General features: G+C 34.9%; 1 protein-coding gene across 1 annotated transcript; it reads left to right on the top strand.

Moving 5' to 3' along the window:
- Window positions 1-21,174: 21,174 nt before the first annotated feature.
- LOC136234898 (protein LIGHT-DEPENDENT SHORT HYPOCOTYLS 5-like) lies at window positions 21,175-22,321 on the top strand. Its single transcript, XM_066024401.1, has one exon. The coding sequence runs from the start codon at window positions 21,531-21,533 to the stop codon at window positions 22,197-22,199; it is 669 nt and encodes a 222-aa protein (XP_065880473.1). The 5' UTR covers window positions 21,175-21,530; the 3' UTR covers window positions 22,200-22,321.
- The last annotated feature ends 2,612 nt before the right edge of the window (window positions 22,322-24,933 follow it).

The raw sequence follows: 24,933 nt of genomic DNA, 5'->3' as shown, positions 1-24,933 counted from the left end.
TACAATCAACACGTATTATAAGCAGTAAACACAGTTGATGTATTTGAAGATACATAGTGACATAATACTCAGCATCATATGAAATAACTTCAAGTTTGGATAAAAGATGCAAGTATTGAAATAAAGTAGTCAACATATACAGCAAAAAGATAAGCAAAAAGAAACATAGAAAGTAAACATAGAAAGTACAAAGTAAAGAACAAGACTGTGTTAGCCTATTTCTATTTCTTCTTCTTTTGCTTAGACTGACTACTTCTAGCAGCCTCCTGCTGAGTTCTAGCTTATTCTTTCTCCCCCGTTTTGTCAGCATCGGGAGGAGGAGGAATTCTGAAGGAGTCGGTTAAGGCCGCGTTGGTCAGTACGGTGGACAGCTCCTTAAGCTTGTCGGCACTTTCATTGATGTCGTCGAAAACAACAACACCTTCATCCAAGACCTCTTTAGGTATACCAAGTTCAGCAGCGCTGAGCATGCTCAGTATGTAGGCTTGAGACTTACCCACCCAAGTAATTGTATCTGACAGTGCAGCAAAAACTTGATGAAATGTCTTCAGCAGGGCTGAGTCATAATATTGACGCTGGATATTGTTATGACGCACATAGGTGAAAGTCTTTTAGGTAGTGACCAGTATTTCATTCTGCTTCATTTGGTCAGTGTCCATCTCTTGCTTATTCAAGTTTAGCAAACGTACTGCTTCGCTAATTTGCTCCACCGAGCATTGAGAGTAGGAAGCCAGTTGATGGTTGGTCTTGGTTTGCTCAGTGTGAAGCTGGGCAAAGAGCATCTTAACTTCATCAGAAGTTGCATATTGAGTGTTCGCAGCTGACAAGGTCTGAAATTGTCCTTGAAGAGTATTAAGATGTTGAACCGTTGTCAGTTGGAGCTCAGCCAGCTTCGTTATTGAGTCCTACTTGGGCTGATGTGATTGAATTGAGATCATATCACTTAGCAGATCCTTCAGTCCTTTAACTTCATTTAAAAGCTGAGTGACTTGGGACAGCTGAGTTGACGCATTGTTGGTAGACCCAGCTGTAGGTTCAGCATTTTGATGAAGATTTTGGATTAATGACTGCACCGAGTTGATGAGTTGTCTACCAGACTCGGTGGCATGCAGATAGCTGAGTGATCCTTCATCAGGTTGCCTAGTTTCCTCAGTGTGACCAGTTGATAGAGGAGTAAAGTTTTTCTCAGTGACGATATGGTGAGTGACTGGAAGGGGGTTTTCAATCTGTACTTGGTTCTCTTGTAGAGAGGATTGATCGGCAGGAATGATGGTTGGTGCAGAAGTAGGCTTACTGGGTTCAGTGTTGAGAGTGGCAGGAATTTCCTTAGTCAACACAGTGCTTGGAGCAGCAACATTATCGAGAACTTGCTCGGTTTGGCTTGTAGGGTTGGTAGAAGCATTCAAGTCGGCTTGTTCCTGTAGTGAAGAAACAGCGGCTTGCTTTTCAAGAGAAGCTGGTATAGAAGAAGGAGTTTGTTTACTAAAAAACTTTAGCTTAAGTGTAGAAGGATCTTTGGTCGGCTTCGGAACAGGAAGGTCAATGACAGTTGTCTGACTTGCCTTTACTAGTCTTCTTCTTCGAGGAGGAGTAGTGTCGGCTGGGATAGACTCTACTGAGTGAGGAGGAGAAGTCTCTTCTTGATCAACATTGAGCTGGTCAGTTTTTTCTTGTTCTTCATCTGTAGCCAACTCAGTATTAGTTGGGTTAGCAGTTTCCTCTTCACTGGCTGTCTCCTCAGTGTTATCCTGATCACTTTCTTCTTCCTCCTGTTGATCATTCCCTTCGTCTTCTTCTAGCTCTTCTTCAACCTGTGTGATGAACTGATCATCCAGTTGTACATCGTCTTCTTGATGCTCAGCTTCAGTTCCCTGACATTGTGTGAAGTGAGAGTCACCAGGAACAATGAAGTCAGTGGGGATAACATCAATAGGGGTCAGCTCTGAAGACTTCTTCTTTTTCAGAGGTTGCTCATCATCATCCATTCTTTCTTCTGTATCAGGCTCATCTTTTCTGCTTCTCTTCTCAGCTGACTTAGGTCTCTCCTGACCTTTTTGAGCAACTGACTTCAGCTTCTTGGCCGGAGACTCAGCATCTTTTGAAAGAGTCCCAACAGCTTTCCTTTTGCGGGCAGCTGGAGCATTTGTTCTTACGTCCTTCTTTGGGATAGTCTCCTCAGCAGGCTGATCACCACCTTTGGCTTTCTTAATTGGTTGGTTAAACTTCAGGGCACGTAGCGCAGCAGCTATGATTTCAGAGCCTTGGGCCTCAGTTTCCTTGGATAGGTCAATCTGATGGTCTATGAGGATTCTGGTGATGAGTGAGCCCAGCCTTAAAGTTCTAGTGCTCCTTTAGAAGCCAGCAATTAAGAAAACTGACATATTGATGGGCTTGTAGGTCAGCATATGCCATATGAAGCATTGCTCGAAGTTTGTTGCTGAGCTGGTGCAATTTATCTTCGGGAAGATATAATTGGTCAGCAGGTAGTGTGCCATCTTTTGGTGTTGGCCCATTGAGGAACTGGAGATTTCTCCAGAATGGCCAGCGGGCTTGCAAAAGGTGGCTAAGTACCCAGTTCCTTCATGATCACCCTTCCTCCTCAGTTTTGTTCCTTTATTTTTCAGTTTGAGAAAGTTGGCAAGGTAGGTAGGGTTGACGAAGATTGTTTTCTCTTTTACCACAGTTACTAGGCAGTCCTGGTTATCATCAGCAACCCGCAGATTATGGTAGAATTCCCTTACTAAGTCAGGGTAAGTTGGGTCTCTGATTGAGAACAGCTCCGTCTAGCCATTCTTCGATATCCATTCACAGAATGGTTGCTCAGTTTCTATGAAAGCCTCAAAGAACCATCTTGAGAAGTCTATCTTGCACTCTCTAACGTCTTCGTAGACCTTAGTATAGGTTCTGGCTTTGGTCGGCTTTCCTTTATATGAGGTGGCTTGGCCAGCATTGCCTTTGCTCGGTGTAGTGGCCTTAGTCATTTCAGGTGGAGTAGAATGCCTGGAAGGTTCATCGGAACTGGTCTTAGGGTGACCGGCACTGGAGATGTTCACGGAAACCTTAGTCATAGTTTCAGAGAGAGGTTTGGAGGTTTTGAGAGTTTTTAGAGAGAAAGTGTTTATGCCAGAGAATTCGGTAAGTGTAAAGAGATAAAAATGGGGATTTGCCCATTATTTATAGCTGTGAAAGTGGATCTTATCGAATCCATGTGTCAGTTTTGCCTTGGGATTGTCAACCGATAAGGATCCTGGCTTTTATGACACATTCGGCGCATATGTTATCCTAGGTGGCTATTCGCGTGCTTTAGCATTAAATGCAACGGATCTTGTACTCAGTGTTTAGAATTCTAAACGTTCTATATTCTGAGTAGTCAGTTTTATACAAACGGATGGTTTAAGTAGTTGGTTGCTCAGTTTGAGATAACTACTCAGTGCGCATATTTGCTCAGTATGTGATATTCATTCATTTAGCATTAAACACTCAGCATACATCTATCCACTTAGCAAGTAATAGCATAAGTCATTCAGCATGGTAATTCACTCAGCATGAATATATATTAAGTGCTGGAATTTACTGAAGAGGATTAAACATACCAATGGCTTCTCTCAGTATGCTGAATTGCTCAAGAGCCAGTGGCTTTGTGAAGATATCCGCAAGCTGCTCATCCATTGGGACATAGGTCAGCTTTATCTCACCCTTGAGTACATGGTCTCTAATGAAGTGATGTCTGATGCTGACATGCTTCATCCTGCTGTGCTGAATTGGGTTCTTTGATAGATCAATTGCACTTTTGTTGTCACATTTGACCTCAATTGTCTTTGTTTGAACACCATAGTCTTCAAGCTGTTGCTTAATCCATAGGACTTGAGCAACACAGTGTCCAGCAGCAATGTACTCAGCTTCAGTGGTAGACAAGGCTACTAACGCCTGCTTCTTGCTGAACCAGGATACAAGACAGCTTCCTAAGAAGTGACATCCTCCAGAGGTGCTTTTTCGTTCAAGCTTGTCTCGTCCATAGTCAGCGTCAGTGTATCCAACGAGTGTAAAACCATGAGTGTTGGGATACCATAAACCTGCGTTCACTAAGCTTTGCAAATATCTAAGGATTATTTTTACAGCTATGTAATGAGATTCCTTAGGGTTAGATTGATATCTAGCACAGTAGCATACTGAGAACTGAATGTCTGGTCTACTTGCTGTTAAGTAAAGTAGAGAGCCTATCATACCTCGATACAATTTGCTGTCTACCGACTTACCATTCTCGTCAGCACAGAGGATAGTGCCAGTATCCATAGGAGTGGATATTGGCTTGCAATTTTCAAGATCATATTTCTTCAATATCTCCTTGGCATATTTAGCTTGACTGATGAAGATGCCATTTTTCCCTTGTTTGATTTGAAGTCCAAGGAAGAAGTTGAGTTCTCCCATCATTGACATTTCAAACTCAGTCTGCATTTGCTTACTAAATTCCTTACACATTGACTCATTAGTAGCACCGAAAATAATATCATCAACATATATTTGAGCCAGCAGGGTATCTTTACCCTTTCTCTTAATGAATAAGGTTGTATCAGCTTTGCCTCTGACATAGTTTCTAGTCAGCAGGAAACTGGTCAGCCCCTCATACCAAGCACGTGGTGTTTGCTTGAGGCCGTACAGAGCCTTTTTTAGTTTATAAACGTGGTTTGGGAATTTAGGATCCTCAAACCCTGGAGGTTGATTAACATAAACTTCCTCGTTTATAACTCCATTAAGGAATGCACTCTTAACATCCAAACAGTTTAAAGTTCATATAACTTGCATAAGCGCATAAAATTCTAATAGCCTCTAGCCTTGCCACTGGGGCAAAGGTCTCACCGTAGTCAATACCTTCTTGCTGACTGTAGCCCTGAGCTACAAGCCTTGCTTTGTTCCTGACTACATTTCCTTGTTCATCCAGCTTGTTGCGGAAGACCCATCTTATTCCAATGGTCTTCTGACTTCTTGGATGTGGCACTAACTCCCATACATCTTTTCTTCTGAATTGATCAAGTTCCTCTTGCATTGCGCTCATCCAGAATTCATCATCCTCAGCATCAGCGAAGTTCTTTGGTTCCTGAACTGAGACGAAGACTACGTTGCTGAGGTATCTCCTGAGTTGGTTTCTTGTCATCAGGGTATTCTCAGCGGCATCAAGAATAGCACTCTCTGAGTGTCCTCTTGGTATCCTTATCTCCTTTGGTAGATTGATGTCTTGTGCTGTCTGTGTTTCAACAATTTCTGCAGGTGTAGACTGGTCACTGAAAACAATTTGAGGTTTACTTTTACCTTGGGTCAGCCCTTGAGGGAACGACTCAACGGCTATATCTTGATCAGCGGGTACTGAGTGTGGATCATCCTCGGTCAGCGGCAGATATCTTCCTGCAGGGTTAGTTTCGTCGAACTCAACATGTACTGACTCTTCTAAAACTTGAGTTCGTTTATTGAAAACTCTATATGCTTTGCTGTTTGTTGAGTAGCCTAAAAAGATAGCTTCATCAGCTTTTGAGTCAAACTTAGCTAGGATATCTTTGGTGTTTAAAATAAAACATTTACAGCCAAAGGCACGAAAGTATCCGATGTTGGGCTTTCGTCCTTTCCAAAGTTCGTAGGGGTTTTTCTTTAGTATAGGTCTAACAAGAGCCCTATTAAGAATATAGCACGTTGTGTTAACAACTTCTTCCCAAAAGTACTTTGGAAGCCTATGCTCACTCAGCATTGTCCTGGCTATTTCAACCAAGGTTCTGTTCTTCCTTTCAACAACCCCATTTTGTTGAGGCGTCCTAGGAGCAGAAAAATTATGGTCAATGCCGCTGGCTTCACAGAATTCAACAAACTGTTGGTTTTTGAATTCTCCACCATTATCACTTCGGATGTGAGCCAATTTTAGGTCTTTATCATTTTCAAGTTTTCTAACCAAATTTGAAAATGTCTCAAAGGTCTCATCCTTGCTACTCAGCAAGATGATCCAAGTGTACCGAGAAAAGTCATCTATAATGACCAAGGAAAATCTTCTTCCACCCAGACTCAGTGGCTGGACTGGATCGAAGAGATCCAAGTGTAGTAACTCTAACGGACGCTTAGTTGAGACAATATTTTTGCTATGAAAAGATTGTTTGGTTTGTTTTCCAGCTTGACAAGCGTGGCATAGTTGATCCTTTTCAAATTTAAGTTCTGGCAATCCCTCAACCAATTGCTTTCTTGCTAATTTGGCCAGGAGGTCCATGCTTACATGACCAAGTCTCCTGTGCCATAGCCAGGAATTTTCTTCCTTTGAAACTAAGCATACAGTTTTTTAAAACTTTTTCTCTAAGTTCAGCATGAAGACATTATCAATGCGAGGGGCAGTTAAAATTAACTCATTAGTTTTACCCTCGAATATTTTACATCCAGTGTCATCAAATATAACTTTTCTTCCATTGTCACATAGCTGAGCTACGCTGAGTAAGTTATATTTGAGTCCGCTGACTAGGGAGACTGACTCAATAGTAGGATTACCTCTAATGATTCCTGACCCTACTATCTTACCTTTTTTGTTGTCTCCAAAACTTACGCTTCCTCCTCGTTTACGCTCGAATGTGATGAACTGAGTTTCATCACCAGTCATATGCCTCGAGCATGCGCTGTCAATATACCACACCTTTGACTTCTCAGCACATCTCAGGCTTACCTGCAATGTAACTAGTTACTTTTAGGTACCCAATTCTTTTTGGGTCCTTGCTTGTTAGGTTCAACAGGTAAAGCATCATATTTTATTTTATGGCGGCATACTTGGACAGTATGGCCATTCTTTCCACAGAAGTCACAGCTGACCTTCCGTTTAAGATTTCTCACTGACTGGTCAGCACCCCAGTGATGAGCGTGCCAGCACACCTTTGTGGTGTGTCCTTTCTTCCCACATAAGTCACACTGGACATTCCGCTGAGGATTCCATCTCTGCTGACCAGTACCTCGGTACTGAGTATTCAGAGGAATATTTTTTTTTTATTTGGAACCTTTAGTTGGTTCTGGATAGTTGTGACGTCCTTTCTCAGTTTCTTAGAATCTGATTGGACTTCAGAGATAGACTTATGTATGATCTCCATGTTATCATGCAAAGTTGAGTTGTCCTGAAGAAGGAATCTGAGATCACTCAGCTTGACCTCTTCAACCTCGTCACAATGCCTGCTGAGTGCTCTAACTTTCTTATTACACTTTTTGACAAGTGTGTAGAGGTCACTCAGGGCATTAACCATTTCATTTCTGAGCTGAGGTAGTGATATTACCTCATTTGATTGCTCCTCATTGTCAGATGCAATGGAGGGGTCAGCATGCTCAGAGACGCACGGCTCAGCAAGTTCGTCAGCCATAAAACAGATCTTTACTGACTCAGTGGCATCAGCTTCTAATGATGAAGACTCATCACTGTCGCTTCATGTTGCCACCATTGTCTTTTTTCCGTTCTTCCTTTCTTTCCTCAGCGTGGGGCAGCTTGACTTGATATGGCCAGTTTGATGACATTCAAAGCATGTAATGGGCTTTGAGTTGTCCTTCTTGTATTTGCTGTCGCTGGACTCATCTTTATACTTATCAAACTTTCTGTAAGGCTTCTTAGAATATTTGTCATTCTTTCTGAACAGCCTTTTCATCTTCCTGGTGAACATAGCCATCTCCTCATCATCTGTTGAGCTCCCATCAGTGGAGTCAGCTTTCATGACAATAGATTTTTGCTTCTTGTCTTCAGACTTTTCCTTCACCTCGAAATTCTTCATTGAGATCTCATGGGTCAGTAGTGAGCCGATGAGTTCATCATATTTGTAGGTGGTTAAGTCTTGAGCTTCCTCAACAGCAGTCTTCTTTGCTTGCCAGTTTTTAGGAAGACTCCTAAGAATCTTCTTGACTTGTTCTTCCTCAGTGAAGATCTTCCCAAGTCTCTTGAGCTCGTTGATGATGTTTGTAAACCTTGCATTCATGTCAGAGATTCCCTCATCATCGTTCATTTCAAACAGCTCGTATAGTCTCATCTGCTGGTTCACCTTGGACTCCTTTACTTTGTTGGTTCCTTCGTAGGTGACTTCCAGCTTCTTCCAGATCTCTTGTGCTGACTCACAACCTAATATCTTGTTATATTCTGCAGCATCAAGCGCACAGTGAAGCATGTTTATAGCCGAAGCGTGATTTTGTAGCTTCTTGAGATCATCCTCTGTCCATTTGGCCTCAGCTTTGACAACTGTTTGGCCAGCCACAACTTCAATAGGAACAAATGGGCCTTGGACTATTGAAAGCCATGCACTCATATTTGTTGCCTGAATAAAGTTTTTCATCCTATTCTTCCAGAAGGTGTAGTTAGACCCGAAGAATAGGGGAGGCCGAGTAATGGACAACCCCTCAGGTAAGATCTGAGTTGTCTGGTTTCCTGGGAGAAACCGAGTGCTGTTTTCAGCCATAGTGGGGATCAGCTCAAGGTAGTTAAACCTTTCACAGTGAGCTTTTAAGCTCTGATACCACTTGTTGGTCCCGTATAACGTAACAAGTTAGTTTCAAGGGGGGGATAGGAACTATTTAAAATTTTAGTACGTTAAGGCTGACTTCTTTTTCTTTGAAAAAGGATTACACAGCGCGCTGAGTAAATTAAGACACTAGCTTAGTCAACTGGTGACTAAGTCAACTTCTTTCTTTGAGTCAGGAGACAGCACTTGAGTCTATTCCTGAACTCAGATACTCAATACACACAACTCAGCGTGACCTCTTTACTTGGTCAGTTTTGTTTAAGCAAGCAATATATATATTAAGGAGTTTAAGGTTAGAAAGATGTTACTCAGCAGATTTATCCAGGTTCGGCCTCTAAGCCTACGTCCTGTCCCCGGAACACGTTCCGAGCTTTCGAATTCTCTACTGAGCTCTTTAACGGTAGAGCATCAAACCTTTTACAACCCTAGAAGCTGAGTATAACAAGAGTACCTTCCTCTATACCTCTACTCACTCCTAATCTCTCGCTGAGTACTATAACCGAGTACTTAGCCTCTCCTTTCTAATCTCTAGAAATGATAAAGATTTGTCCTAAACAACAATTGCTAAGACACCTTAGATGATTGAATAATCACTCTAGACTTTTACACAAAAGATATGGAATTTGGTGTAAGTATTTGCTTAACTTTTTCTCACAGAACTTTGAGTAGAATTTTGATCAGCATAATGGCTTGATGAAGTTCTGTGTTTTTAATGAAGCAACTGAAAGGCCCTATTTATAGAGACGTCTGAGGCATCAGTCATTTCGAATTTCGAAATAACCATTGGAGGAAAACGGCTTCCTGTCGTTGTCACTCAGTCCTGCTTAGTGCTCTCGGCCAATCAGATTCAAGTATCTTCTGTCTTCGGTCAGTGCTGAGCAGCTTTTAGTCAGTCCGGCAGAATGTCTCTCCATTTATGGTAAGGTCAACTAGACAGCTTTCTGTGTCTTCTGGACTTTACCTAAAGTAGAAATACTTTGTCTGGAAGTTGTTCTTGCCCAGCTGCTGTCTTGTACTCTTTGTCGATACAACTCAGCAGCTTCGTTCCGAAGTTGTTCAACGAAGGTCTTCTCGATCCTTCTTCCGTTGAGCTGCGTTTTGTACACAACGACAACGTTTTGCACACGCGGGCTGAGTGGTCTTGATCTGTTTGACTTGGGCTTTGACTTCCGTATTGGGCTTTAAGCCTTTTAGTCTTTATGTCTTATAAACAATTTAACTCAACATTGAACAAACACATTAGTGTAATAAATCAAAGCATTTAAACTTAGTGTGTTTAGAATATATTTAATTTTACTTAAATAATTTTGTCAAATCAAAATCATGTGGAAAAGTGTTTCAACAGGCACTTCAACATATCTTGGTCTCCCGGATTTAGTTGGAAGAAGTAAAACATAAGTGTTTCAATATATTACAGATAGAGTCAGAGCAAGGGTCACAGCATGGAAGGTAAAAATGTTATCTCGAGCCGGTAAAGAGATTCTGTTAAATAATAACTAGATCAATGGATGGTCAAATAATAATTTAAACATGTAATTCATAATAAGAGCCCAAATCAAAAAAGTAAGACATAATACATCCTTAATCCTTGTACTTATGTAAAAAAAAGTCAATTCCCCTCTTATACTTTTAAAATGTTCAATTTAGTCATCTACTTGGTGACATTTGGAGGTTTTTGATAGTTATATGATCATTTGAACAATTAATCCAACACATATTATGCATACAGATTAAATTTCAGATTTCAATCATTATTTTGCCCTAAATTTGAAAATTTTGGCATGTAAATTACACACAAAACACATCTAAATCATCAATCCAAGCAATTTTATAAGTAAATTTCACCAAAAAAAATGCAAAATTTTCTATGTCCTAACCCATTAAACCTGTCGGTCATCAACGTGAATGGTGGAAGATTTTTCAAAATTAGTGAGAAAAAGAAAGGGACTTACTTGGGAGAGAGAGTTGATTTTGAATTTGGAAAATTTGAAGTTTTGGAGGTTGAATTTAATTTCAATTTCACTTAAAAAAAAAAAAAAAATTAATACACATATTTGCTCTTGTGTTTTCTCGGAAAAACAGATTTGCTCTTAAATCAAATAAACCCACAAAACTATCCCTGAATTTTCCATAAACCTGCAATTATACCCTAATCTGACGGAGCTGCTAAACGTCGATGACATCAAACCTTCTTATCTTCAGAAAAACTTCAGAAAAGAACAACCAATCACAAACAGAAAAAAAAATATGCACATTTAATTTCGATTAAAAGCAAGTTAGAAGAACAGATTGGTCAAAATTCATTTTCATAAAAGCTCAATCAACCTAATAAAATGACGTCTAAACCTCCTAATTAATCCAAAAGCAATAGCAATAGAAAACAATAAGAAACCAAATGAATTTTGATTGTCGTCATCCAATTTGTTTGGAGATAAGAAGGTTTGATGTCATGCCGTTTAGCAGCTCCGTCAGATTATGGTATAATTGCAGGTTTATGGAAAATTCAGGGATAATTTTGTGGGTTTATTTGATTTAAGGGTAAATCTGTTTTTCCGCGAAAACACAGGGGCAAATATGTGTATTAACCAAAAAAAATTAATACATCACTAGCTTTTAGTACTTATATAAAAAAAAAAAAAGTCAATTCTCCCTCCATATTTATAAAACGTTGAATTTATTTCTGAACTTGTTTAAAGTGAACTATTAACTCTCTAAAATTTAAAGGTGTCAAAATAGGTCATGATCCATGTAATGACCTGTTTAACTTACAATTAGGGTGTGTTTGATTGCTCATTTTCAAGCTCATGGTAGTCTTTTTACTTTAAAATTGAGAACTTTAGATGTTTGATTAGAGAACTCATGTTTGCCTTTTACACCTGAAAAGTAGCATTTTACAAAAGCAGGGAATCCCCATTTTTTGAAAAAACAGTCTTTTCCAACAGTAAACTGTAACAACAGATAGTAGTTAAAACAAACAGGTCCTTAAACGAAAATTAGGGTTGACCTATTTCTAAAAGGTCTTAATTTTGCTAACGCCGAGGAACCTAGTCATCTTTTAGCAGCACAAAAAATCATAACTACACATTTATTAATCGGCGAAACCACAAAATTATATATTAAATTTGCCTAATAAAAAATACAATCCAAATTAATAAAATAATCTAAATAACTAAAATAATTTCTTTATTGAATTTACTATTAACCAGTTCATTTAATTCGGTTAACCATATTTCAATTAATCTATTACTTCGATCGATTAATTTATATTTCAATCGGTTGATCATTAGTGGCTTTTCATAAAAAAAATTCAGTTAAATCTATAATTATTCCCTTTAAAATAAAATATATAATTATTTAAATATTAAACAGGAATACTAAAATTCAAATTCAGTTAATAAAAATCACTTAAATAAATAAATTTTATGTATTTTAATATTTTTAACTTAAAAAAGTAAATATAAATATATATTTGTATATTGATAATTAAAATTCTAGTAGTTTTAAGTGTATCAATACGTAATCAATTTATTTCGATTTTGATTAACTACAATTAAACCTCGATAAATGAATGTTCGATAAAGTAATAATCTCGTTTAAATAATAAATTATTTCGGTCCCGACTTAGACCAATAGACTAAAGTAATAACCTCGCTAAATGCATTAAGTAATAAAAATATTTAAATCTTTAAGGATCCAATGAAAATATAAATTAATAATTATTGAATTACATACAATAAATAAATAAATAAATAAATATATATATATATATATATAAGAGCTCAGGTGTGACACATCTCTTATAGTGTGACAAGTCTTATTGTGTAACAATGACCAATTTTGTAATTAACAAAAAGGAGTGGTAAATTTGTAAATAAAAGGAAAGAGAAAATTGTTTTATTTTTTGTCTTTAAAATGCATTTTCTCGACTTTTCCAACCTCGTTTTTCAAAAAATTTATACCGTTGGACTCGTCTTAATTAAATGGTCATTTTAAGATCCATGAAGCTCAAGTAAATAAAATTCCGGTGAACGGAATCTGGGTGGGCGTTTTCCGGCAAGCAAAAAAAGTATCCAGAAAATTCTCAAAAAATTTCAGAACATGTAAAATATTATTCTAAGAAATTTTAATTCTTGAGTCGAAGCGAGATTTCTTACGGTTTAGTCCCAATAAAACGTTTTCCTTAATTTTATCCATTTTACATGCTTCAACAATTTGTTGGGTAAAAACTGTAAGGAATCTCGCTTTGAGCCAAGAATTAAAGTTTCTTAAAATAATGTTTTACATGTTTTAGAATTTTTTGATAATTTTCTGGATACGTTTCTTGTCCTACTTACGTTGTTCCAAATCAATTTACCATTTGTTCCAATATAATACTTATATTATTCCAATAGAAAATTGTTTTATTTCTTTTATTTAAAATACATTTTTCTGACATTTCTAACCTCGTTTTTCGAAAATTTTTATACTATTAGACTCGTCTAAATTAGACAGTCATTTTGAGATCCCTGAAGCTCAAGTAAAAAAAATTCCGGTGAACGGAATCCGAGTGGGTTTTCTGGCAAGAAAAAAAGTGCCCCAGAAAATTCTAAAAAAATTCCAAAAAATGTAAAACATTATTCTAAGAAACTTTAATTCTTGGGTCGAAGCGGGATTTCTTACGGTTTAGTCCCAATAAAACTTGTTCCTTAATTTTATCCATTTTACATGCTCCAACAATTTATTGGGTCAAAACTGTAAGGAATTTCGCTTTGAACCAAGAATTAAAGTTTCTTAAAATAATGTTTTACATGTTTTCAAATTTTTTGATAATTTTTTGGACATATTTTTTGTCCTACTTACAATCAGTGTACCATTTGTTCCAACATAATACTTACATTGTTCCAACAGAAAATTTTTTTATTTATTTTCTTTAAAATACATTTTTCTGACATTTCTTACCTTGTTTTTCAAAATTTTTTATACTATTAGACTCGTCTAAATTAGACGGTCATTTTAAGATCACTGAAGTTCAAGTAAAAAAAATTCCGGTGAACGGAATCCGGGTGGGCGTTTTCTGGCGAGAAACAAAGTGCCCAAAAAATTCTTAAAAAATTCCAAAAAATGTAAAACATTATTCTAAGAAACTTTAATTCTTGGGTCGAAGCAGGATTTCTTACGGTATAGTCCCAAAAAATTGTTGAAGCATGTAAAATGGATAAAATTAAGGAAAACGTTTTATTGGGACTAAATCGTAAGAAATCCTATTTCAACCCAAGAATTAAAGTTTCTTAGAATAATGTTTTACATTTTCTGGAATTTTTTGAGAATTTTCTGGGCACTTGTTTTCTCACCGGAAAACGCCCACCCGGATTCCGTTCACCAGAAATTTTTTTACTTGAGCTTCAGGGATCTTAAAATGACCGTATAATTTAGACGAGTCTAATAGTATAAAAATTTTGGGAAAACGATGTTAGAGATGTCGGGAAAATGTATTTTAAAGAAAAGAAATAAAACAATTTTCTCTATCATCTCTTTCATTTTATTTACCAATTTGTCACCTTGCCCTTTTTAATTATCATCAAAACTACGTAGTTTTGTTATGTCACACAATAAGCTCATTGTCACAACTTAAGCCTTTGTCACGCTGGATCTCACCCCTATATATATATATAGACCAAAACCTTTCAATCAATCAACTAGAAATCATTTCTTCTGAAAAAATGTATCTATAGTTGATTGTTTTTTCTTTCCACCTAAATCAAAATGAACACCATCTTTAACTTTTTGTAATGCAAACACAACTTCTGGTATATTTTACTCATGTTGTAGCAAGTAGTTGTTTAAGGCGACCATTGCTTGAAAGGCCTCTTTTGACGATACATTTGCGACAACGCAACTATCATCTGGCTCTGGATTATTTCCATCATCATTGTTCATTATTGACTGAATAATTTCTTCGTCTGTAGGTGATTCCATAACTGCATCATTCTCGCTAGGATAGTTCAAAAGATGTTTGACATCCATCACATTTCTATAGCATAAATTAGAAATGACATCACTTAATCGATAAACGAATAATTTATTCATTTATCGATAAATAAATAATCTCATTTAATGAATGTTTTTTTTTTTGTCCCAAAGATATGCATTTATCGAGGTTTTACTGTATTAGTTTTTTAAATGAAAAATCGTAACATAATCTATTAATTTCGGTTAATCTATTTTTCAGTTCGGTTTCGATTTCGAAATCGGTTTTTCAATTTTTCGATTAATTTTGTACGGCCTTCTCAAGTTGTCCAAATTATATTGCTCTTTATGTTTGGAGTTTTCTTGTATTGGAATAATATATGTTTTAAAAAAAATGTTGAGATAATTTTAGTTTGAAAATAAAATAGGAAAATAATATAAATTGAGTTATAAATATTCGTTCAGAACACAAAATGTAAAACTTATAGAATGAAATTTTAGTAGTATGTCAATTATTTAGAATAAAGGTGGTCTAGAAATATATTTGTTTGACCTAAGTTAGACCCACATTTATTGCCCAGCCGATCCGCCAATAAAAGTAACACCTATATCCCACGCGCAACTCAGTGCAGAGAGCATCACGCGTAGATGTAACTTTGGAAATTAACGAGTAAGAGCCAAATTTAACGTAACATTTTTTTTAGTGTAGATTTGATTTTAATATATAAAATAGGGTTAAGATGTAAAAATATTCCTAACGTTTTGGATTAGAAGTAATTTAATGTTGCTTCTTAAATTGGCTCTTAAGTTAAAATTTAAAAAGGAATAATAAAAATTCAGCTTCAACAGTCTTTTAGTGGCTCCTCAAATCACTAAGAGTTTCTTCATCCTCTTTATTAATAGAGAGTCTATCTCCACCTCTTAGTACCTCCTAAATTTATTTTTTATTAATAATTTATTATTGAGGAGTCTCTCTCCCCACACTATTGGTAAATATAACAACAATTCATAATTTTAATGATAAAATAATAAATAAGAAGTGAATATAAGAAGTATTGTTTGAGATAATATGTCTTAGTCACTCTTAAATCACTAAGAGTCAATTATTTATATTATTTTTAGAGAGTACACTAAAAGTTTCTTGGAGATGTTCTTACAACCAGAAAGGAATTCAGCAGAGAATTTGAACGCTCAATTTTATATTTATGTCTTCGACTACTAAACTAACAATTTTACTATGAGGAAAGTCTATTAGAAGTATGTATATGATTAATAGTTATACAAAATTTAGTGGAGAAGGATGAAGTTCATTAGTTAGGGGTGTCAATATGGGTTTGCGGGTTGTAAACGTTCAGATGACTCATTTATCCCAACCTTGACCCAGCCCATTTAATAAATGGATCGACTCGGTACGATTCGTTTAAGAAGCGGGTTGAACGTGTCAACCTAGCTAACTCATTTAATTTTGCAACTCCATAGTAAAAAAAAATATTCAACTAAAAAATAAAGAAAATAAAAACATGCATAATTGCATATAAAAAATATAAAATCCAATACAAACTAACAAAACAAATTCAACAATATAACATCAAAAGTCTAAAATCGAAAACTTACAAACAAAATAAAAAATTCAATTCCAAATAACAAATAAACTAAAACATTCAATTCAATTTAAACAACAACATAATTAATATTTTATTCATTAGTATTTGATTCAATGCATTCCAACTGAGTCATCAATTTCTTTCAACTCATCATGAACTATTAAATTTAGAATGTGAACAGAGCATCTCATATGGAAAAAATCTTCACGGTTTAATAGACCACCCTTGCTATTCAATAAATTTTTCAACAAGTCCACGCATGTATCATTTGCACTTGCATTATCCAAAGTAAGTGAAAAAATCATACCATCAATTTTCCAACCACACAAGAAATTGTAAATTCTTTCACACAAAGCTACACCATTATGTGAAGGAGACAAATAACGAAAGTTTAAAATTCTCTTTTGGATATTCCAATCTTTATCAATAAAATGTCCGGTCAAACAGATATACCCATCTGTTGTAATAGAAGACCAACAATCATAAGTTAAATATATCCTACTAAAAGTTGACTCAACAAAAGACTTAATTGTGACTAGAGACTGAAGCGTTCACCGGATGTCAATGAAGAGAGGCAAGCAGCACAAATTGTTAGGGAAAAAAAGTTGAAAACCTAATATGTTCTATAATCTAATAATCTGTATATATATATTAGGGTTAAAAATTAAAATTACTTTAATATCCATAAAACTTTTTTATATTTACATGATATATGGGTTAGATGGGTTATATGGATCGGGTTAGATGGATTCACGGGTTGGATTGACACGATCCATAGACTCGTCTAAATTATACGGGTTACAACGAATTCTCGAATCAACATGCGACCCGACCCATTTATTTGATGGGTTAGGAGTGTCGACCCATTTATGACCCAAATCCATTTATCTCAATCCTAATTCGTTTAATTTCCGTATTATGCGAATCGTGTTGTGACCCATATTGACAGCTCTATCGTTAGCAATAAATAGTTTAGGATTAAAAATGTAATTTGACTTAGGACTATCGACAGTTAGCTAAAGACAATTACAAAGCTCTACATATAATCCAGCTTCATATTAAATTTAAAAATTAAACTCATGTTAAATTTTGTAGTATCTAAAATTTTTTCATTTGTTTCTTGAAGTCTTTTTATAAGTGATATTTAATCGATTTATTAAATTTTCTTGCCACATGCCATAATTTTTTACACGTGATATATACGTGGCAATTGATTTAATTTTTTAATATATAATTTTAATATGTAGATAAATAAGAAATTTTTTTTTTCTTATTTAAGTCTATATAGACAAAAAAAAAATTATTGGTAAAAAATTTAATAAATCCGTTAGTTTTTAATCCAAATGAATTAAATGTCACCTATGGAAATACTACAATGGATAAATGTTATCAAATAATAACACATTAGCCAAATGACAAAATTTTAAATACCACATAGGCCAAATAAGGGTTTAATATTTAACTAGTTTTTGACCCGTGCGATGCACGGATTCATCTTAATATATAAATATTAACAAAAATATAATTTAATAATTACAATCAATGATATAAAGGTGTTATATAAATTAAATATTATTATTTTATTTTCACATTTAATTTAAATAATCTTTTTATAGATAAATATAATAATATAATTAAAATTAATATATTATATATTATATTATATTTTTTATCAGTAAAAAATAATGAAGTGACATCTCAGCTCCATCGTTACTCTTTTATATTATATATAGATTTGAAGAAATTGTGAATTTTTTTTTTTAATAATACGTATTGTATAACTATTAACGGAAAACTTTTTTTTATTTACCATGTATTGAAATATATTTTTAATTTCTTTACATACAATAATTTTATTAAAGGGACACTTATTAATTATTCCGCCTAGAACTCGTGAATTATCAGGAACAACCCTGTTTCTAACTTAAATGACTTGAAATCATTAACCATTTCAACGATTTCGGGCGGACTGGTGGATCCTCCACTCCGTTGATCACTCCGCAACATTTATAACCCAAAAATGTAATTGGCTTAATACATCATTTACCCCTGAACTTATCCAAAAAGTTTGATTGGTCCTCTGAACTCTTTCAAAGTGTTATGATAGCCTATCAACTTGCATAAAATATTTAGCTAGCCCCTTGAACTTGCGTAAAATATAATCAATTGATCACTCGGTTGCAAAAAAAGTAAGTTAAATGTGAAAGATGTATTCCACGTATCTTATAACAGGGCCGTTCCTGACCTTTTAGAGGCCCGGGGCGAGATGATAAATTTGGGCCCCCCATATATACATTTTACTTTTTTTTTAGTTGGAGGCTGAATGATTTTTTATTAAAAGGAATAAGGTACTAATTTAGTCATATGGTTATTAGCAGGGGAGTAGATGAGGGCGTGCAAGGAGTGCTAACGCACAGGGCCTCAAAATTATAAGGGCCCCAAAATTTAAGATGTGCTTAGTCGAATATAGATATTAGCTTAAAATAATAAAATAATAATATAATGTAATAAGATTTATTTACACTTTTTCATTACATTGAGTGCGTATGTGATTTAGATATTCAACCATTCAAAATTTACAACCTTAATACAAAATTCTATTAATTAGTAAGGATTTAAGAAAAATTTAGCACAGGGGCCCCAAAAAGTTTAAGACGACCCTGGTTATTAGGAGAGAGCAATTAACATTCATACACAAAATAGTGCAATTTTAAGCTTAAGGTTTATCAATTAGTACATTTCCAAGCTTAATTGACGAAAATGAGGTCTTTTATGTGTAATTTCTTATTCTATCCTTACTCCAACCTCCACCGTTCTGGTCACTCAATATTAAAATAACTCATTTTTAATGTTAATGGAAAAAACTCATTTTTAATCAACTAGTTTTGAAATTGCACCAACTCGTAAACGTTATGTTTAAAATTGCAATATTTTCTATATGGAAACTAAATTAGTAGTGCAGTAGTAACGAGTATACTAACTAGAATTATTTGTGCACTAAAATAACAAGTATATATGTCATGTAAAATTGTAAGAAGTAAATAAGTATATTATTTTTCATATTGAATATATATATATATATATATATATATATATTGACATTTAATTTTATTTTTTAAAAATGAATCGACATTTAAATTTAAGAAAAAAAATTGAAATGGGATAATAATAATAATAATAATGGGAAAAAACTAAATGGTCATTTTTTTATTCAATATATAAATTGATAATTTAGATTTAAGAAAACATGGAAATTATAGTAACAATTCATTATATTTTTTTATGGAAAAAAATATATTTGATAGTGATAAAATAAGGTGGGGGAGAAAAAAAAATTGAAAGTAATTAAAAAATAGGAAGAAAGAGGTTCGAACCCTCAACCTCAATAAATGAAAAAAAATATATTTGATAATGATAAAATAAGATGGTGGAAGAAAAAAATATTTGAAAGTAATTAGAAAATGGGAAAAAAGAGGTTCGAACCCTCAACCTCAATAAATGGAAAAAAATATATTTGATAGTGATAAAATAAGGTGGAGGAGGAAAAAAATATTTGAAGGTAATTAAAAAATGGGAAGAATGAGGTTCGAACCCTCAACCTCAATAAATAGAAAAAAAATATTTGATAGTAATTAAAAAATGGGAAGAAGGAGGTTCGAACCCTCAACCTCAAGTTAAAATGAAATCACTAAAAAACTACTCTTACCAATTGAACCAATTAATTCTAATGTTATATGTTCATCTCTGTATTTATATATACATTATAAAAATATTTTATAAATACACTATAAAAATATTTTTTTGGGCCCCTTATCGTAATGGGCCCTAGGCGGGCGCCCCTCATTTCATAGCCCAGGGCCGGCCCTGATGTTATTACATAATTCAAAAGTAGATTAAAAAGGAAGTTATTACTTACTCAACTATAAAACTTGTCTTTTCTAATATTAGAACCGCATATACTCTGATCTTGGTCGTTTTACTTTTTTTAAACGTGTACAATACATATTCCGTATTTAACTTACTTTTTTACAACTTAGTGATTAATTGATTATATTTTATGCAAGTTTAATAAGCTAACTCAATAGGCTTAATGCATATATACACCCTTGAACCTGGCAAGTTTTGTTTATTGGCACCCTGAACTTTTTAAATAACTTATCACACACTTATAGTTTGCTTTAAAAACCTATCACACACATATAGTTGACATTAAAAATCTATAACACACCTAAAGTTGGCTCATTCGGACCTCCTGCATACAAAATCGTTGATCTATCATCTTTGACATATGATGTGACATATAGAACGAACTAATACGCTTTTTTCTTTTTTTATATAGCACGCACATCAACCTCGTCTGTCAAAGATGACGGTTTAACGATTTTATGTGTAAGAAGTCCGAATGAGCCAACTTTTTGGGTATTTGATAGATTTTTCAAAGCAACTATAAGTGTGTGGTAGGTTTTTAAAGTCAACTATAAATGTGTGATAGGTTATTTAAAAAGTTCAGGGTGCCAATGGATAAAACTTGTCATGTTTAAAGGTGTAAACATATACTAAGCCAACTAAATATTTTATAGGCATTATACCTATTTGGGTCCTTAAACTAAAGCTTTAAAGTCAATTAGGTCCTTGAACTATCAAAATCATCAATTAGATCCATAAACTAAGTAAAAATCATCAATTGAATCCTCATCCTATCCTAATATCAGAAACTGTGATTATTTAATATATACTGTAAGTAATCCCTGTGTTGGTTCAAAATGAGATCTGAAACTGTTCAACCGAATGATTTTCGATGAGGCCTCAATTGATGATTTTTGTTTAAAATGGGGACTCAATTGATTGATTTTTTGTTAGGTTAGTGACCCAATTGATGATTCTGATAGTTTGAGATTCTAATTGATTTTGAAGCCCTAGTTTAAGGACCCAAATGGATATTATGTCTATTTTATACAAATTGAGTGGGTTATCAGGACACTTTGAAAGTTTAGAAGACCAATCAACACTTTTGACAAGTTGAAGGGACGAATCATACATTAAGCCTGTAATTTATATAGGTAATGATATGCGCGTGAACATATACTAGCTAAGAGTGGAAGACTCCGCCGGTGCTGAATAGTAAACATGTCACTTCAAAAGGGGCCACCACGTGAAACATGAAATCTCAACCCTTCACCACCACCACTCCTCCGCCTTCCACCACCGCCACCACCACCTCCACCACCACTTTCTCTCTCTATCTCTACAAATTTAATCCATCATTCATTCACTCAACCCTTTTAACGTCCCATCACAAATCTCTCTCTCTCCTCAAAAAATTAAAACCCCCTCTTTCTTCCTCACCAATAATAAACAAAACAAAAAACTCAAATCTTACACCCGTGAACTCCATAATCCCTTTTCCACGTTCAACGGCGACGAAACTCTTCTTTAATACTCCAATTTTCCGATTCAATTTTTGTGAATTTCCATGGAATCAACATCCGGAGGAGGAGGAGGTTCAGGACCCGACCCGAACAGTGGTGAACGGAGTCCATCAACAGCAACACCAGTCGGATTATCAGGATCAGGATCAGGATCAGGATCGTCGTCTTCAACAGCGCCGCCGAGTCGATACGAGTCACAGAAGAGAAGAGATTGGAATACTTTTTTACAGTACTTAAAGAATCATAAACCGCCATTAACGCTATCGCGATGCAGTGGTGCACATGTGATTGAGTTTTTGAAGTATTTGGATCAATTTGGGAAGACGAAAGTTCATATTTCGGGTTGTCCGTATTTCGGGCACCCGAATCCACCTGCGCCGTGTGCTTGTCCGCTTAAGCAGGCTTGGGGGAGTCTGGACGCCTTGATTGGACGGTTGAGAGCGGCGTATGAGGAGAACGGTGGACGGCCGGAATCGAATCCGTTTGGTGCTAGGGCTGTGAGGATTTATTTGAGGGAAGTTAGAGAAGGGCAGGCTAAAGCTCGGGGGATTCCGTACGAGAAAAAGAAACGGAAAAGGCCTAGTGCTGTTTCGGTGGCTAAGGTTTCGATTTCGGGTGGTGGTGGCGGTGGAGATGGGACGGGGAGTAGTGGCGGTGGCGGTGGTGGTGATACTGATGCTGCTGCTGCTACTACCACTGCTACTGCCGTATAAATTTTTATTCACTTTGATTATTATTTTTCTCAATTATTTCATCATATTTGTCTTAATTGTGATTATTATTATTGTTTTTATTATTTTTATGAGTTATTTATAAATATATATAATTCCTTTGATTTTCTTTGAATTTAGTTTTTATGAAATAGCTATTAGGAGCTGTTTGTCACACGGTCAGAATTTTCACGTAAAGGTAATACTCGTGTAACATCCCGAAACCTTTTCACTACCTAAGTTTCGCTCCCCCGATGAGCCCTTGGAAGAATGAAAATCAGTAAGCACTTGAGACGGAAATTTTGAAGCCTCGGGAGTGAGAGAGTCTTGAGGTGAGAGTCTTGAGGTGCGGCATGAGTGATGTCTCTACGTAAAAACTCTAACCCGTGAAATGTTGTTAACCAAACATTTTTATTCTACGGTATAGTGTGAGAAAGAAGAAAGGAACTACGAGGTATTCATTTATTTGTATTCTTCTTTCGTATGTAAGTGATTTTATATGTATAATTCGATCTTAATTTTAGGTCTAAAACCCTCATTGATGTTATTCTTCACTTCGTCTCTATCATATTCAAGTCAATTAATTAATAAATTTACTTGAACTAGAAGATTGATCACTATCATACAGTGGCAGAATCAAATTTTCGACAAGAGGCAACATCGGCCTAAAAAACACGAAGGATGAAGAGAAGGAAAGAGGAGATATTTTGTTTAGTATGAAGTTTTTACAAATTGAGAGAATAGAATGAAACATAGATGTGAGTGTGAAGAAATAGAGATTTTTACGTTTCTGTCCCATTTGATCCATATTTAATTACGATAGATTTTTTTTTTGTTTTTTTATTCAAGAACAAAAACGATACTATGTTATCTTCTTTTTATTAAACGAAAAAAAAGATAACACAATGTCGCTTTTGTTCTTGAATAAAAACAATCTTTTTTATTGTAATTAAAACCGAATGGAAGACACGCGTAAAAAGCTTTATCTTTTATTCAAAGATAAAAACGACATAGTGTTATTCTTGATTAAAATAATTTTAATTAGTAAAAACGACTATGTTTATCTTTAAATTTAAAAACAAAAATTTTAAATATCGTCTTCAATCTTGATGTACCACGTAATTCTATAAGTACAAGCTACATGAGAAAAACTTCAACCGCAATCTTGATCGCATGCACCTTAATGAGTAAATAGAATTTGCTCATTCACCGTTAGATCTATGTTTATTAAAATCGTAAGGTAGAGATTCAAAGCATCCCGAGACTTAGATTTAATAAGCCTATATCTAATGGTGAATGAGCAAATTTACTTGTTCATTAAAGTTCATCTGAAAATTCCTGCCGTGAATCTGAATGGTGATATATATCAATCTTGAGGAGACTGATGTGATTTCTTTCATTTCAATTCTACAAAATTTCAGTATTATTAGATTTGTTACCTAAAAGCAAAAAAAAAATAAAAAAAAATAGAATTTGACTAAATAATAATGCATATTTTCATGAATTTGATTGGTTGATCTATATATGTCTTTTATTTATTTTTGTTTTTGTTTTTTAGAGTGAGACTGGCAGGCTTGTTGGTGAGAATGGTAACATTAACTTTTAGCAAAGTCCATTCTTACGACTCTGGATTTTTCTTCATCACTTTTGCATGTTTCTGCCAATTATATTTACACACGTGGCATGTCTCTGAATTTTGCAGTTTCACCTCTGCTTTCAGGTGCTTTTCTTCTTCTACACTTGCTACTGCTCTTTTTATCTTTCTTCATTTGGCTGAATACCGGGTTAATTACACCCATGGTGCCATTGACCGTACCCATAACGCGTTAGGTGGTCTTTCGTGATTTATGAGTATTAAATTGATATTTATTAAATATTTTTACATAAAATAATTAAGACTTAAAGCATCTTCAACGACCTCTTAAATTGGCTTTTAATTTAAAATTTAAGGAGGGAGAATGAAAAATCAGCCCCAACAATCTCTTAGTGGCTCCTCAAATCAGCCTCTCCATCATCTCTATTAATAGAGAGACTCTCTCCACCTCCTAGTGCCTCTTAATTCATTTTTTATTAATATTTTATTATTGAGGAGTCTCTCTCCTCACACTATTGGTAAATATAACAACAATTAATAATTTTAATGATAAAACAATAAATAGGGAGTGAATATAAGGAGTATTGTTGGAGATGATATGTCTTAGTCACTCTTAAATCATTAAGAGTCAATTATTTATATTATTTTTAGAGAGTGAACTAAGAGTCTCTTGGAGATGCTCTTAATACATCATTTTGTCTCATGGATTTGTGAAAAAACTTGATTGGCTTAAAGTGTCCAAAATAACTCCCTCAACTTGTATAAAATGTCCTGATATCCCCTCAACTTGCGTAAAATATAGTCAACTAATCACTCGATTGCAAATGAGTAACCTACATCCAGAGTCTGTGTTACATGCGCATTGGAAAAGTAAAACGACCAATATGGAGTATGAGATTCTAATATCAGAGAGGATCAATTTTACGGTTTAGCAAGTAAGAACTTCATTTTTAATATGTTTTAATTTAGGCTTAATACATCACCAACTCCCTGAACTAGTCCATAATAGTAGATTGACTTCCTGAACTTTGCAAGTGTCTCACCAGCTCTCTAAACTTGCTTATTATGTAACAACAAAATACAAAAACCATAATACTAACTCTGATTAAGGTACAAAAATACCCCTAACGTTTTGGCCAGAAG

Source organism: Euphorbia lathyris, chromosome 7, assembly GCF_963576675.1.
Source record: "Euphorbia lathyris chromosome 7, ddEupLath1.1, whole genome shotgun sequence".
Classification (NCBI taxonomy): Eukaryota; Viridiplantae; Streptophyta; class Magnoliopsida; order Malpighiales; family Euphorbiaceae; genus Euphorbia; species Euphorbia lathyris.
The sequence above is the reverse complement of the archived record's forward strand: the minus strand, read 5'-3'. Positions and strand labels throughout refer to the sequence as shown.

What these genes read in the sequence shown, in the direction of transcription:
- LOC136234898 (XM_066024401.1), top strand. Translation starts at nt 21,531, where the DNA reads ATGGAATCAACATCCGGAGGAGGAGGAGGTTCAGGACCCGACCCGAAC.